Source organism: Mesoplodon densirostris, chromosome 3, assembly GCF_025265405.1.
Source record: "Mesoplodon densirostris isolate mMesDen1 chromosome 3, mMesDen1 primary haplotype, whole genome shotgun sequence".
NCBI classification, from domain to species: Eukaryota; Metazoa; Chordata; class Mammalia; order Artiodactyla; family Ziphiidae; genus Mesoplodon; species Mesoplodon densirostris.
In genome coordinates, this window is record NC_082663.1 from 125,757,467 (window position 1) to 125,770,026 (window position 12,560).

At 36.4% G+C, this 12,560-nt stretch overlaps 1 protein-coding gene across 9 annotated transcripts in view; it reads left to right on the forward strand.

Moving 5' to 3' along the window:
• TCERG1 (transcription elongation regulator 1) overlaps nucleotides 1–12,560 on the forward strand; it is a 60,022-nt gene that overhangs the window by 32,836 nt on the left and 14,626 nt on the right. For 5 of the 9 annotated variants that reach the window (XR_009531484.1, XM_060093584.1, XM_060093586.1 and 2 more), the window contains 7 exons: nucleotides 75–235; nucleotides 1,293–1,349; nucleotides 1,737–1,803; nucleotides 2,879–2,929; nucleotides 4,308–4,443; nucleotides 5,261–5,350; nucleotides 11,630–11,748. Coding sequence is in view for 8 of the 9 variants with exons in the window: in XM_060093584.1 (XP_059949567.1) it covers nucleotides 75–235; nucleotides 1,293–1,349; nucleotides 1,737–1,803; nucleotides 2,879–2,929; nucleotides 4,308–4,443; nucleotides 5,261–5,350; nucleotides 11,630–11,748 (681 nt within the window). In the remaining variant the exon portion in view is untranslated. The remainder of the gene's footprint in view (nucleotides 1–74; nucleotides 236–1,292; nucleotides 1,350–1,736; nucleotides 1,804–2,878; nucleotides 2,930–4,307; nucleotides 4,444–5,260; nucleotides 5,351–11,629; nucleotides 11,749–12,560) is intronic. The other 4 variants (XM_060093585.1, XM_060093587.1, XM_060093589.1 and 1 more) reach the window with 1 other exon arrangement.

A 12,560-nucleotide genomic window follows, 5' to 3' on the forward strand; every position in this document is an offset into this window, starting at 1 on the left:
GGATGGTAGTAAAAGACCTAACTATAAAATAATGTTCCATAACATAAGAAAATAATGTTTGAATCAATTCACAGGTGTGTTGTTTGGACTGGTGATGAGAGGGTCTTCTTTTATAATCCTACCACCCGTCTTTCTATGTGGGACCGACCTGATGATCTGATTGGAAGGGCGGATGTTGACAAAATTATTCAGGAGCCCCCTCATAAAAAAGGAATGGAAGAAGTGAAGAAACTAAGTAAGTTTTAAATTAGGAGTTACCCTCTAATTTTAATATTCTTTTAATATTTTTATGGAAAATGTGAGGCAATTTAGAAATCCTCTATTTTCAAGGAATATAAGAAAAGGAATATTTGAGAAATGGAAAATAGACTGCTCTTCTAGGTTGAGTTCAGTAATTTAAAAAATAGAGAATTTGGGTAAAATTATGTTTTGTAAAATATTATATATATATTTTTAACTTCTTGTCCTTTTCAGGGTTGTCAGTCCAAGATATGTAGGTACTGCTCATGCTTGCTCCATGCTTATTAAAATGCTCCTCAGTGAACCTTTTAGCACCTTTTGTGATTAGTAATATATATTTTGAAATAATCAAACTGTACAGAGTATTTTTTAAATAAAGTTTACTAAAGTTTTGTAAAATAAAAATGCAAAGGTCTTTTAAACTTGATGAAATTTAGGGAAGGTAAGCCTTATTCCTGAGACTAGGGAGACTCCTGCACCTTATTAAGAGATAATCTTTTAATCTACTTCATGCTCAGTTAGCATTTCAGTATATATGATATATAATAAATAGAAATATTTGTACATATTTTTATTGCATGTGTTTTATTGGTAATTTTCCATTGTATTGATGTAGTTGTGTTTTTAAAGAACCCCCTTGTGTAGTATAGAAGCATGATAAATGAATCATTTAATAATTCAATTGAAACAAATCCTGGTACATCATTTATAATAATTGAGAAATCTTTGTAGATTATGTATACATGGTACTAACATTTTCTGCTTACTAGTGATTTCCAAATTAGTGAAACTTCATCTACCCGGTGCAGAAGATATAAGGATTTGATTCATTTATTTGATAAATACATGTGTTAATAAACATTTCCAAATGAATCAAAGATTTAATGTAAAGGGAAGATGAATACAGGAGGTTTAGAATTATCATGCTTTGTTTAATGTTTTATAAAGAAGTGTTATGAGATAGATATATAAACAGTAATTTTTTAAAAGAAAAGATTGTGTACCATGTGCATGTAACTATTTATAATATTTGAAATGTTTTTTTTTGCCAGGGCACCCAACCCCGACAATGCTGTCCATCCAAAAGTGGCAGTTCTCTATGAGCGCAAGTGAGTGAACTATAAGTTGCAGCTTTTAAAAAATGCTGCTAACCCCAGTGTTCCAGTAGTGGTTAGTGGAAGGATTCATACCTAAATATTTAAATTTTTGCTTGCTTATTTTATTTATTTATTTATTTTCTTTGCGGTACGCAGGCCTCTCACTGTTGTGGCCTCTTCCGTTGTGGCCTCTTCCGTTGCGGAGCACAGGCTCCGGACGTGCAGGCTCAGCGGCCATGGCTCACGGGCCTAGCCGCTCCGTGGCATGTGGGATCTTCCTGGACTGGGGCACAAACCCGTGTCCCCTGCATCGGCAGGCGGACTCTCAACCACTGCGCCACCACGGAAGCCCCTGCTTGCTTATTTTTATTCTGATAGTTTAATTAAATTTTCTTATAGTTAAAGAAGAACAAGAATTAATGGAAGAAATGAATGAAGATGAACCTGTTAAAGCCAAAAAACGGAAGTAAGTAATACTTACAGTTTATGTAATTTAGGTAGATTTTTACCTTTTAAAAGCTGTGATTAGGTGCAGTCAGTTCATGATTGGGACAGGTAATGTGTGTGTTAGGAGACAGAAGTCATGATTGCTCTCTTTAGGCCTGTTATTAAAAAGCTTTGCTTCAGGATGTAGAAATGGTGTCCCTTCTGTTGCTAAATGTGCAAAAGATTTGGTTATTTAAATATGTATTATGAAGTCAAATGACATTTTAAGGAGTTAGTTGATAAATTATTTTCAGACATTCATTATGCCTGAATTTTATAAAAATGTTACCTCCTTAATGTAGACCTCAACAGACACCATTCCAAAAATCTGATAAATGTAGACCCAGATTTCTCTCTTTTTATATACTGGTCACTTCACTAGTCCTTGTGTCCGTGGTCATTACTTGGAGGGAACCCATCAGCTTATTAGAAAGTGCTCTGAAAGAGAGTGGTATAAGTGGAAGTATTAGCTTGACCAGTGCTTGGTAAAATATGAATGTTACTAACTATGGGGGGTGAAAGGGTCGGGTAGAGGGTGTTTGTGTATGGGCCGGGGAGGCATGGGACCATTATTTAGCAGCAAAAAGGAAAGTTTGAAGATGTTACTATGGACTGGTTTATCATAGTCCTTATCTGAAAAGGACAGATTGAATGCAGCCAAATTATGGCAAAGAAATCAGTAAGACCACCCCTGTCAAGGGTGGTTCTTTTTTTAAAATTTTTCTTTATTGGCAACAGTGTTAAAGAAAGTAAGATATTAAAGAGTCACTCATAATTGACCACAGTAACAACAGCTGTTCGAATTTTTACAGTTGACTTTTTTAGTTCTTGACCAAATGTATACATATTTTTATTGGTTGTAATCAACTGAATTTGTGTTCTTTTTTTTAAAAATGTAGAATAAGACATTTGTTTTCTTAATTATTATAAATGACTGTATTCATTCTGTTTATGTACCATAATTTTGGATGTTCCTACAATGTTAAACTTTTAGGTTGTTTTTAATTGTTTGTTCTTATAGACAACTCTGTAAGGTTTTTAACTGCTTTTATCAGGAGAATGTCAAAGAAGTCCTTTATGTGGATTGCCCGAGCTTCTCTATTTAGGTACAAAGCTAAAAGCCTATTTTTCCTGGCTTAGTTTTCCTTTATTTCTTTTATTGAGATAGATAGTGATAGTTTGTATTGTGACATTTTCATTTAGTATAATTCTATAAAGGTATTTGTTTTCATTAGTTGTATTTCTTGGATGTCTTTTAACTATTTAAATAGTTCTTAAATGAATTATTATAAGAGGGTATATTGTTTGGCAAATTGCTTTTACCTGTTTGTTTTGTGCATATCTTAGGTCACAGACTATCTCGCTAAGTTCCTGCAGGTCACGGACTATATCTTCTATTTTTGATTCATTCGCTAAATTGCCAATTACCTCTCACTATATTTGTGGGCTGGCCTTATTAGTTCCATTCATCTCCTGGGCTACCTTCATTTTCCTATATAGCATGCTTTTGAATTTCCTGATGTTCTGTTTTCCTAATTCTCTTAAGTTTATGCAGGAAATATGAACCAATTTTATTTTTATACTTAGCAGATCGAATTTAAGAAGGAAAATCTGCTTAAACACACCTGAATGTTACTGAATTACTTCTTTTGATTATTCACATGAATGGTCCTTCTTCATAGGGCAGAGGTTTGAGAGGTGACTTAATTTCATGTTTACAATCTCACTTGAGTACCGTACAGCAGCAGGGTTGCCCTTAGCCCTGAGGTGCATTTTTGGAGAAACAAGAAGTAGTTTAGTCATTGATGAACAGTTCTAATTCCACCTAACTACTCCGGGGCCTATGTTGCTCTCTGGGACCTGTCCTTCAACTTAAATCTCAACTTATCACCCAGAAAGTGAGTAAAAAAAATGTCAGGTAGGTAAGGTATATATCTCACATATCCACTTGGCCAGGTTTGCAGATATTTTTATTTTATTTTCAAAATAAATATTTGAGATTACTAAGACCTTATACCAATTTTTATTGGATTAAAAATTGTATGCATTTATAATGTAAAACATTTTGGAAAATATTGTTTTTCCTATATCATTTCAAGAACTAAAAATTATATTCTGTGCTGTTTGATTCTAACGCATAGAGTTTTAGTGCAATATTAGATAAGTTTTTTGTTTTTGTTTTTAAGTAAGGTAGTTCATTTTGTGTATCAGCTAGTGTCAGGGAGAGACAGCACATTAAAGGTATTTTTCATTCCTAACAATGCAGCCACTGTAACATCATTAGAAGCTCATTGTAACTTTATTATTATTATTATAGTGAAAGTTGCTTATCCCTTAGAGTTTATTTGAAACCCTCAATATAATTCTTTTTTGCCAAAAATATGCTGCTCAGTAGTGAGTCTTGAATATTCCAATGATTTTAAGATTTAATAAGATTCCTTATTAATATTTTGTTAGTTGATGCTTATATTTTCTTTTTTATAGGAGAGACGATAATAAAGACATTGATTCAGAGAAAGAAGCTGCCATGGAAGCTGAAATTAAAGCTGCCCGAGAAAGGGCCATTGTCCCTCTGGAGGCCCGAATGAAGCAGTTCAAGGACATGCTGCTAGAGAGAGGGGTCAGAAAACAATCTTTGGGGGAGATATTTCTGTTTTGTATAAGTAATATAAATATGTCTTGCTAAAAGGTCAAATCTAAGGTTAGTGCTCATGTTGTGGGGGGCGGATAAGGGAAGCCTATCAAATCACTGTACTCTTTCAAACAGCCTTTTTCCTGGCTAATGATATCATGTTGAACTAGATGCCATTTTACTGTCCTTTTAAGTACAAATAACATTTAACATTTATTGGGTCATTAAATTTTGGTGAGTAATATAAGACGAATATTAACATTACAGAATGGCGGACTACACGGAATAGGTAAGGTATATGTGATTCTTTTAATATCTACAGAATGGCTTTTGGTTAAAGGAGAACTGGTACTTTATGATATTACTGTTAATGAAGCTTAATTGAGAAGGGATTTCAACCTTTTGATTATATTCACAGATTCATTTGAGTAAGTAAAATTGTTCAACTTTAAATCCCAACATTGTTCACAAGGTTGGAGCAAGCTTGGGAAATCAAAATGCAAATCTTCAAGGCTTTTTCTGATGTACTGATTTTTTAAATGTCACACAGTAGTGGTTATTTTAATGAGTAATTAAGTGTGTGTTATTTCTATATAATATAGAAATGTTCAGAGCCAATTAGTGTGCAAGTGTGCTATTGCTAGCCTCCTACTGCTTGTCATTTATTAGTGATGGAAATGGCAGTATGGTTTTTATTATGTGTCCTTTTTAAGCAAATGTCCTGTAGATTTCAAGCAAAATTATATGACCTTTCTGTTTTTAGAGCCAACTTAATTATGAGGCAATACATTTTTTTATTTTAAAGGTGTCTGCTTTTTCAACATGGGAGAAGGAGTTACACAAGATAGTTTTTGATCCTCGGTACTTACTGCTTAATCCAAAAGAGAGAAAACAGGTAAAAGGAAAATAACAGTATATAAGTAATGTATATCCCTTGCCAGCACAATTTTTAAAATTAATTAATTAATATAAATTTATTTATTTATGGCTGTTTTGGGTCTTTGCTGCGGTGCGCTGGCTTCTCATTGTGGTGGCTTCTCTTGTTGCAGAGCACGGGCTCTAGGCACACAGGCTTCAATAGTTGTGGCACGCGGGCTCTAGAGCACAGGCTCAGTAGTTGTGGTGCATGGGCCTCGTTGCTCCGTGGCATGTGAGATCTTCCTGGACCAGGGCTCAAACCCGTGTCTCCTGCATTGGCAGGCGGATTCTTAACCACTGCGCCACCAGGGAAGTCCCCAGTATTATTTTTAAATTGTAAGGAATAAAGTACGATCCTTTTTTTTTTCTAACATAGTACTTTAAGAACAGTTTCATACCTTAGAACATAGTGATCCTTTGTGTGGACATTTCTGCCTCAAATACTTGGATTTTTTTGCCATTGTGGACATGGCTTTGCCTCATGCACATTTTTTTTTTTTTACATCTTTATTGGAGTATAATTGCTTTACAATGGTGTGTTAGTTTCTGCTTTATAACAAAGTGAATCAGTTATACATATACATATGTTCCCATATCTCTTCCCTCTTGCATCTCCCTCCCTCCCACCCTCCCTATCCCACCCCTCTAGGTGGTCACAAAGCACCAAGCTGATCTCCCTGTGCTATGCGGCTGCTTCCCACTAGCTATCTGTTTTACATTTGGTAGTGTGTATATGTCCATGCCACCCTCTCACTTCATCCCAGCTTACCCTTCCCCCTCCCCATATCCTCAAGTCCATTCTCTAGTAGGTCTGTGTCTTTATTCCTGTCTTACCCCTAGGTTATTCATGACATTTTTTTTCTTAAATTCCATATATATGTGTTAGCATACGGTATTTGTCTTTCTCTTTCTGACTTACTTCACTCTGTATGACAGACTCTAGCCTCATGCACATTTTGTCCTTATGCTTCATACATACTGATGTTATACCAAGGTTTCAGGGTCATTTCACATGCATTTATTAACTTCGTTTTTACTGGTCAAATGATGCAAATTTAGAGTAGAAAAATAGTAAAATACAGTTGAGTAAAAAGGAATAAAACCTACCTCCAGTCCTTCCCAACTGATAGGCCCATTGTTGAACACTTGACCTTTCCCAACTGTTATGTGCTAATACACATATACATATATATGTGTCTGTATTGTAGATAGACAAGACTCAGCATGTTTTTTGTTTTTTTTTGTTTGTTTGTTTTTTGTTTTTTGCGGTACGTGGGCCTCTCACTATTGCGGCCTCTCCCGTTGTGGAGCATAGGCTCCGGACGCGCAGGCTCAGTGGCCATGGCTCACGGGCCCAGCCGCTCCGCGGCACGTGGGATCTTCCCAGACCGGGGCACGAACCCGTGTCCCCTGCATCGGCAGGTGGACTCTCAACCACTGCGCCACCAGGGAAGCCCTAGACTCAGCATGTTTTTATCTCACACATGCTACCCACACAAAGTCCACATCTATTAAGTGGCAACTGTTAAAATGTCTTTTCATCGTAAACTTAGAGTAATAATGGACACTTCAAGGTCTCTACTGAACTAATAAGAATTATAAGAACTAGAGTTAACTTGTTACTGAGCTGCCATTTATTTCCACGATGATTCAGTGACACATACCATCTCATAGTGATTGCTGCTTCCTCTAAAGCATTGCACACTTCCAACTTACATAATTCCTGAATTACCTGGACCACCCTGACACTCATTTCTGTAAAATAGTGAGTTTGTCGAACCACTTGCTATAGTGCTGTTGAGCTACACGATTTCATTTGGTAGAAGTAGTGTCCATCTTCCATATTTATAATTTAATGGTTATAATAATTCTCTGCACAGTTTGTACCATTATACATGTAGGTCTAATCATATACATTTTATGAAGAGATGAAATTTACAGTGTGCCAGACATGTATTTTAGACTCATAATAGGAAGACATGACTTTCCATATGTATTTGCATCTGTGTTTCATGCACTGTAGTCTTTTTTATTTTAAACTATTTGTGTGTGATGGTCTCATTTTCACTTCAGTTGATGGCCTTATCAAAACCTATAAATTAGCTTGATTCTTTACTTTTCCCCACTGTACATTTCAAGTCTTACCAGCAAAATCTACCTCCAAAACCTTTTCTAAATTATTTACCATTTCCCTTGCTATACCCTAATTCAAGGTACCATGGTCATCTGTTTGGCCCCTAATTGATCTCCTTGCCTCCTTCCAGTCTTGCTCTCCTCTGTAGTCAAGTTCTTTTTCCACACAGCAGCCAGACTAATTTTAAAGTTTGACTGACAAATTAAGGCACTGTTCCCTTGCTTTAAAAATGTGCATTGCGTACTATTTCATTTAGGATAAAATTGAAACTCTTTTTCATGACCTGTAAGATTCTACATACACTCATGTCTACATATTTCTCAAGCCTCTTTTCTTATGTTCATTTATTCTAGCCACGCTGGCCTTGATATGCCTTGGCCAATACAGGCATATTCTGGTACTTATTAGTCCCTTTTCCTGGAATGTTCTTCCCCTAGGTGTTTGCATAGCTGACTAAATCATTACATTCAGATACTTGACCAGGTGTCTTCTGATTAACCTCTTTGCCTTCTTTACTTTCTTTGTAGCACTCAGAATTCTATCTAAAATTATCTTAACCATCTGTCTTTTCCTACCACAGAGGGCAGGAACTTTGTTCATTGCTCTGTATGTGGTGCCTGGAACAGTGCTTTAACCTGAGTATTCCTGAAGACTTAACTTTAAAACTTTTATGACTTTTACTCTTCATGACACTGAGTGTTGCAGTTTCTGAGTTAAATTACAAGTGCATATTGAGAACTAAAATTCTTTTTTAATTTTGAAGGCATTTTATAAGCTGGTGGTATTATTAACTCCTTAATAGAGTTACAGTTAAAAAGAGAAAAAGTATCAAGTATTATTCTGTTATAAATAAAAACTCAAAGGTTCTCATACTTTTTGAGTAGAAGTCTTTTTTTAAAACTGGAGTGTAAGGAATGAGGGAACGTAAAGCCAATTGTATTGGGAGGCATGGCACAAATAATTAGGAGAAACTTGGAAGCATACCACAATTTCTAATTTTCTATGAGATGTTCATCTCAGAGAGTGAATCCTAACCTTGGTGTGGGATATCCTAGAGGAGAGGATACGAAGTTTTTTCCAGCTTCTGAAAGGAAACAACATAAATTCACTTGACTTTTATTTATAATTTAGTACTTTTACAAGTAAGAAAGTATATACTGAGATAGGAGAGGGGTTGGAAACAACACTCTTCCCCACTTCTGTTAGCCTGCAGATACTTTCATGAGCTACTACAGTGCTGTATTTAGAAGGTTTTGAAAATGACCTACATGCCTAGCAGGGGACTGGTGAGATAATTGTATATATTTCTATATAGCTTTTAAAGATTTGTGGATATATATGAACTTACCTGGAAAGAGGTCTTAAGTATTTAAGTATTTATTTATTTATTTATTTGGTTGCGCTGGGTCTTTGTTGTGGCAGGGAGGCTCCTTAGTTGTGGCATACGTGTGGGATCTAGTTCGAACCCGAGGTCTTAGGTATTAAAAAATAAAACCTTTTTCTGTTTTACCTTTTTCCAAGATGTGCATGCACATTTTTAAGGAGCCACAGAATTCTTTAAGATATGTTTGGAAAAATATTAGAGTGTTTTATCTTCCAGAAGACATTTCTTTCAGAGCTTTGTGACTTTCTTCAGTCTGGACTGGTTGCCGTCTACACCTGATGTACAGCTGTCATTTTTGAGGATGACAGCTCTTGATCATCATCCTGGGGATTTCCTTCATCTCTCATTTTTGGGGAGGGGGGAGTTTACCTGTCTCCTGCATTGTATGTCGTTTCTTTCTTGGTTTACTCTCTTTTAATATGCATTCCATCTCTGTAGTAGCTTCCTGAGAGAACATGCATGGGAAATAAATTTTTGAGGCCTTATATATTTGAAAACACTTTTATTGTACCCTGATTTGGAATTGTTTGGCTTGCTAAGGAATTTGAAGTTGGAAATCTTGTTCCTTCAGGATTTTGAAGGCATTGCTCTGCATATAGTTTTCAGTGTTACTTTTGAAACTTCTGTTTATTACCTGTTCCCTTGTATGTGGACCTTCTTATTTTTTCTGTAACATGTAGGATCTTCTCTTAGTCTTCAGTGTTCTGAAATTTCATGGTGATTATGTATGGCTGGTGGAAGGGCCCTTTGTGCTAGGCACTTGGTGGCCCTTCCAATGTAGAAACTTTTATCTTTCAATTCTGTTAGGTTTTCTTGCATTGCTTTTTTGATTTCCTTCCAGCTGCTTTATTTTTCCATTCTGGGCCAGAGCATTTGTGCTCTGGGCTGGTCCTCAGAGTTTCTTATCTTTTCTCTCTTGTTTTCTATCTCTGTCTTTTTAAAAAACTTTCTGGATGATTTTCTCAACTTTATTGTCTAATAACCCTTCAGTTAGATTTTTTATTTTCTTTGTCACGCTTTAGGAGTTCTTTTTTTGTTCTTTGAGTTTTCTTGTTTCATGGTTGCAATGTCTTAGCTTTATGAATTAGTTTAGGATTTTTTTCTTATTTTTCATTTTCCTGTATAGTCTCTCTTTCCCCTAAGTTTTTTCTGTCTTGGTCTCTTTTTTTTCACGTTGGAGAGTATCCTTAGATGTCTTTGTGGACCTTAACTGCTGATGATTAAGAACAAAGCACTAAGATGCTATTTGGGCACTCTTAGCATCTAGGTGGGCTCTCATGATTGTTGGCTGTACTGTAGAACAGTGGTTCTCAACCAGGGCATTTTTGCCCTAGGGGACATTTTTGTTTGTCACAACCGAGGGAGTGCTGCTGGCATCTTTTGGCCAGCGATGCTGCTGAACATGATCTGGTCCAAAATGTCAAAAGTGCTGAGGTTGAACCCCCACCCCCCCGCTGTAAGGTGATTTAGGCTGGTTTGTTCCGATCCTGCAGAGCAAGTAATTTTTAGGCTGGTTAGATCCTAGATAAGGACTTTTAGTCTCCTTGCTCTTGCTGCATTGGTTCTGAAAGAACTGTGTCTTGATATGTGGTATGTAACTGCTTAATTCCCTGTTTTCTCAATCTGGTATGCCTCATTCTTAATTTCTGTTCCCCCAGACCAGAGACAGTGTTTTGCCTTTTAGAGCAAGGGTCAGTAAATTTTTAACATAAAGGGTTAGATAATAAATATTTTAGGTTTTGTGGGCCACGTGGTCTCCGTCATGATTGTGTAACTCTACTGTTGTAGTGTGAGAAGACCCACAGATTTATGTAAAGGAATGAGCATGACTGTGTTCAAATAAAGCTTTATGGACACTGAAATTTAAATTTCATTTAATTTTCGTGTATCATGAAGTTTTCTGTTGCTCTCCCCAACCATATAAAAATATCAAAACTATTCTTGTGCTGTAAAGAAAGAGGCAACAGGCCAGATTTGGCCAGCAGATTGCGATTTGCTAACCCTTGCTCTAGAGAATAACCCCTTGCCTTACTGAGTTTCAGGAGTGGCAGTGCCCTAGATACATAAAGTTGGCAAGGAGGATCCAGTGATTAAACTGCTTCTTAAAAAGCTTTATTGTAGCATTACCCTATCCTCACTTCATGGGTATCTGGTGCTATCAATTCTGGAGCTGTTTGAGGATTCTCTAATTTAAAAAATTGGTTACTTTGTTTTCTTGGCTGCTGGTTTAGGGTCAGCTTTCTTGTGTCTGCCAAATCCTTTATCACATCTCCATGTGCTTTTCAGCTTCCAGAGTTGCTGTTTCTTTTTTCCACATTTCTCTGTCCTTACTGGTTTGTGACTTAAAAAGTTAATCTTGACTATACATTATTAAGTGGGAAAAAATATATAGAATATGTGTAAAGTAAGGTTACATTTTGGGTGAAAATAATTATGTCTTAAAGAGAAGCAGGGGCTTCCCTGGTGGCGCAGTGGTTGGGAGTCCGCCTGCTGATGCAGGGGGCGCAGATTTGTGCCCCGGTCCAGGAGGATCCCACATGCCGCGGGGCGGCTGGGCCCGTGGGCCGTGGCCGCTGAGCCTGCGCGTCTGGAGCCTGTGCTCCGCAGCGGGAGGGGCCACAGCGGTGAGAGGCCTGCATACCACACACAAAAAAAAGAGAAGCAAAGATCCTACACTTTGGTATTTAGATTACCTATATGAAAGACTAACTTGTCAAATTGGTTTATTTTTGTAATAGGTATTTGATCAGTATGTAAAGACCAGGGCAGAGGAAGAACGCAGGGAAAAGAAAAACAAAATAATGCAAGCCAAGGAAGATTTCAAAAAAATGATGGAAGAAGCAAAATTTAATCCAAGGTATATGGTTTATTACTATCAAATATCAAAGTATATATATATTTTCTCCTAGATCAGTTGAATATATATGTGTGTATACACACACACACACAGAGACACACACATATCTTTTGGACTTCTGGACATGAAAAACTTCTTGTTTCATTATTGGTTTCTGCCTTTCTAAGAATCTTCGTTCTTTGGAGGGAATCCCTGGTGCTCTGTGAGGCATTGGTTTTCAAGAAAGGATACCTTTGTTTTAAAAGCTTCCCTCTGAGAATAAGTTTCCTTCTCTGGAAACTGGTAAATGATTAAAAATCTGTCCCTGTCTTCTTAAAGTTTTACACATAATGAATTGCAGAGTGGGAACATTATTTTGATTAAATTGAAGTGGTGAAGGACCTTTCATTTCAAAAACTTCTAAGTGTCTAGATTATTGTCTTGTCTGACACTTTCATTTAATTGTTAATATATATTGAATATATGTAAAGGGCTAAAGAAAAGGAGACATTTTAAACTTATGTGCTTAGCATTATAATAACAATAGCATCAGTTATTGGATATTTTAGATGTATGAACTTACACATATATGCAGTTAAAGTACATGCATATGTGTATGTATATTATCACATTCAGTCTTCAAAACAACCAATGTGATTTAGGTGCTCATATCCTACCTATTTTACAGATAAGGAAAGTAAGATATATGCAAATTAGGTAACTTCCCTGAGTGAATGTGGGATTTCAACTAGGTTCCAGTATTACACAGAATAGTCAAGACAGGGAGAATCACTTTCTTGTAGAGATACTAAGTTGCTTTGAATATACCAGAA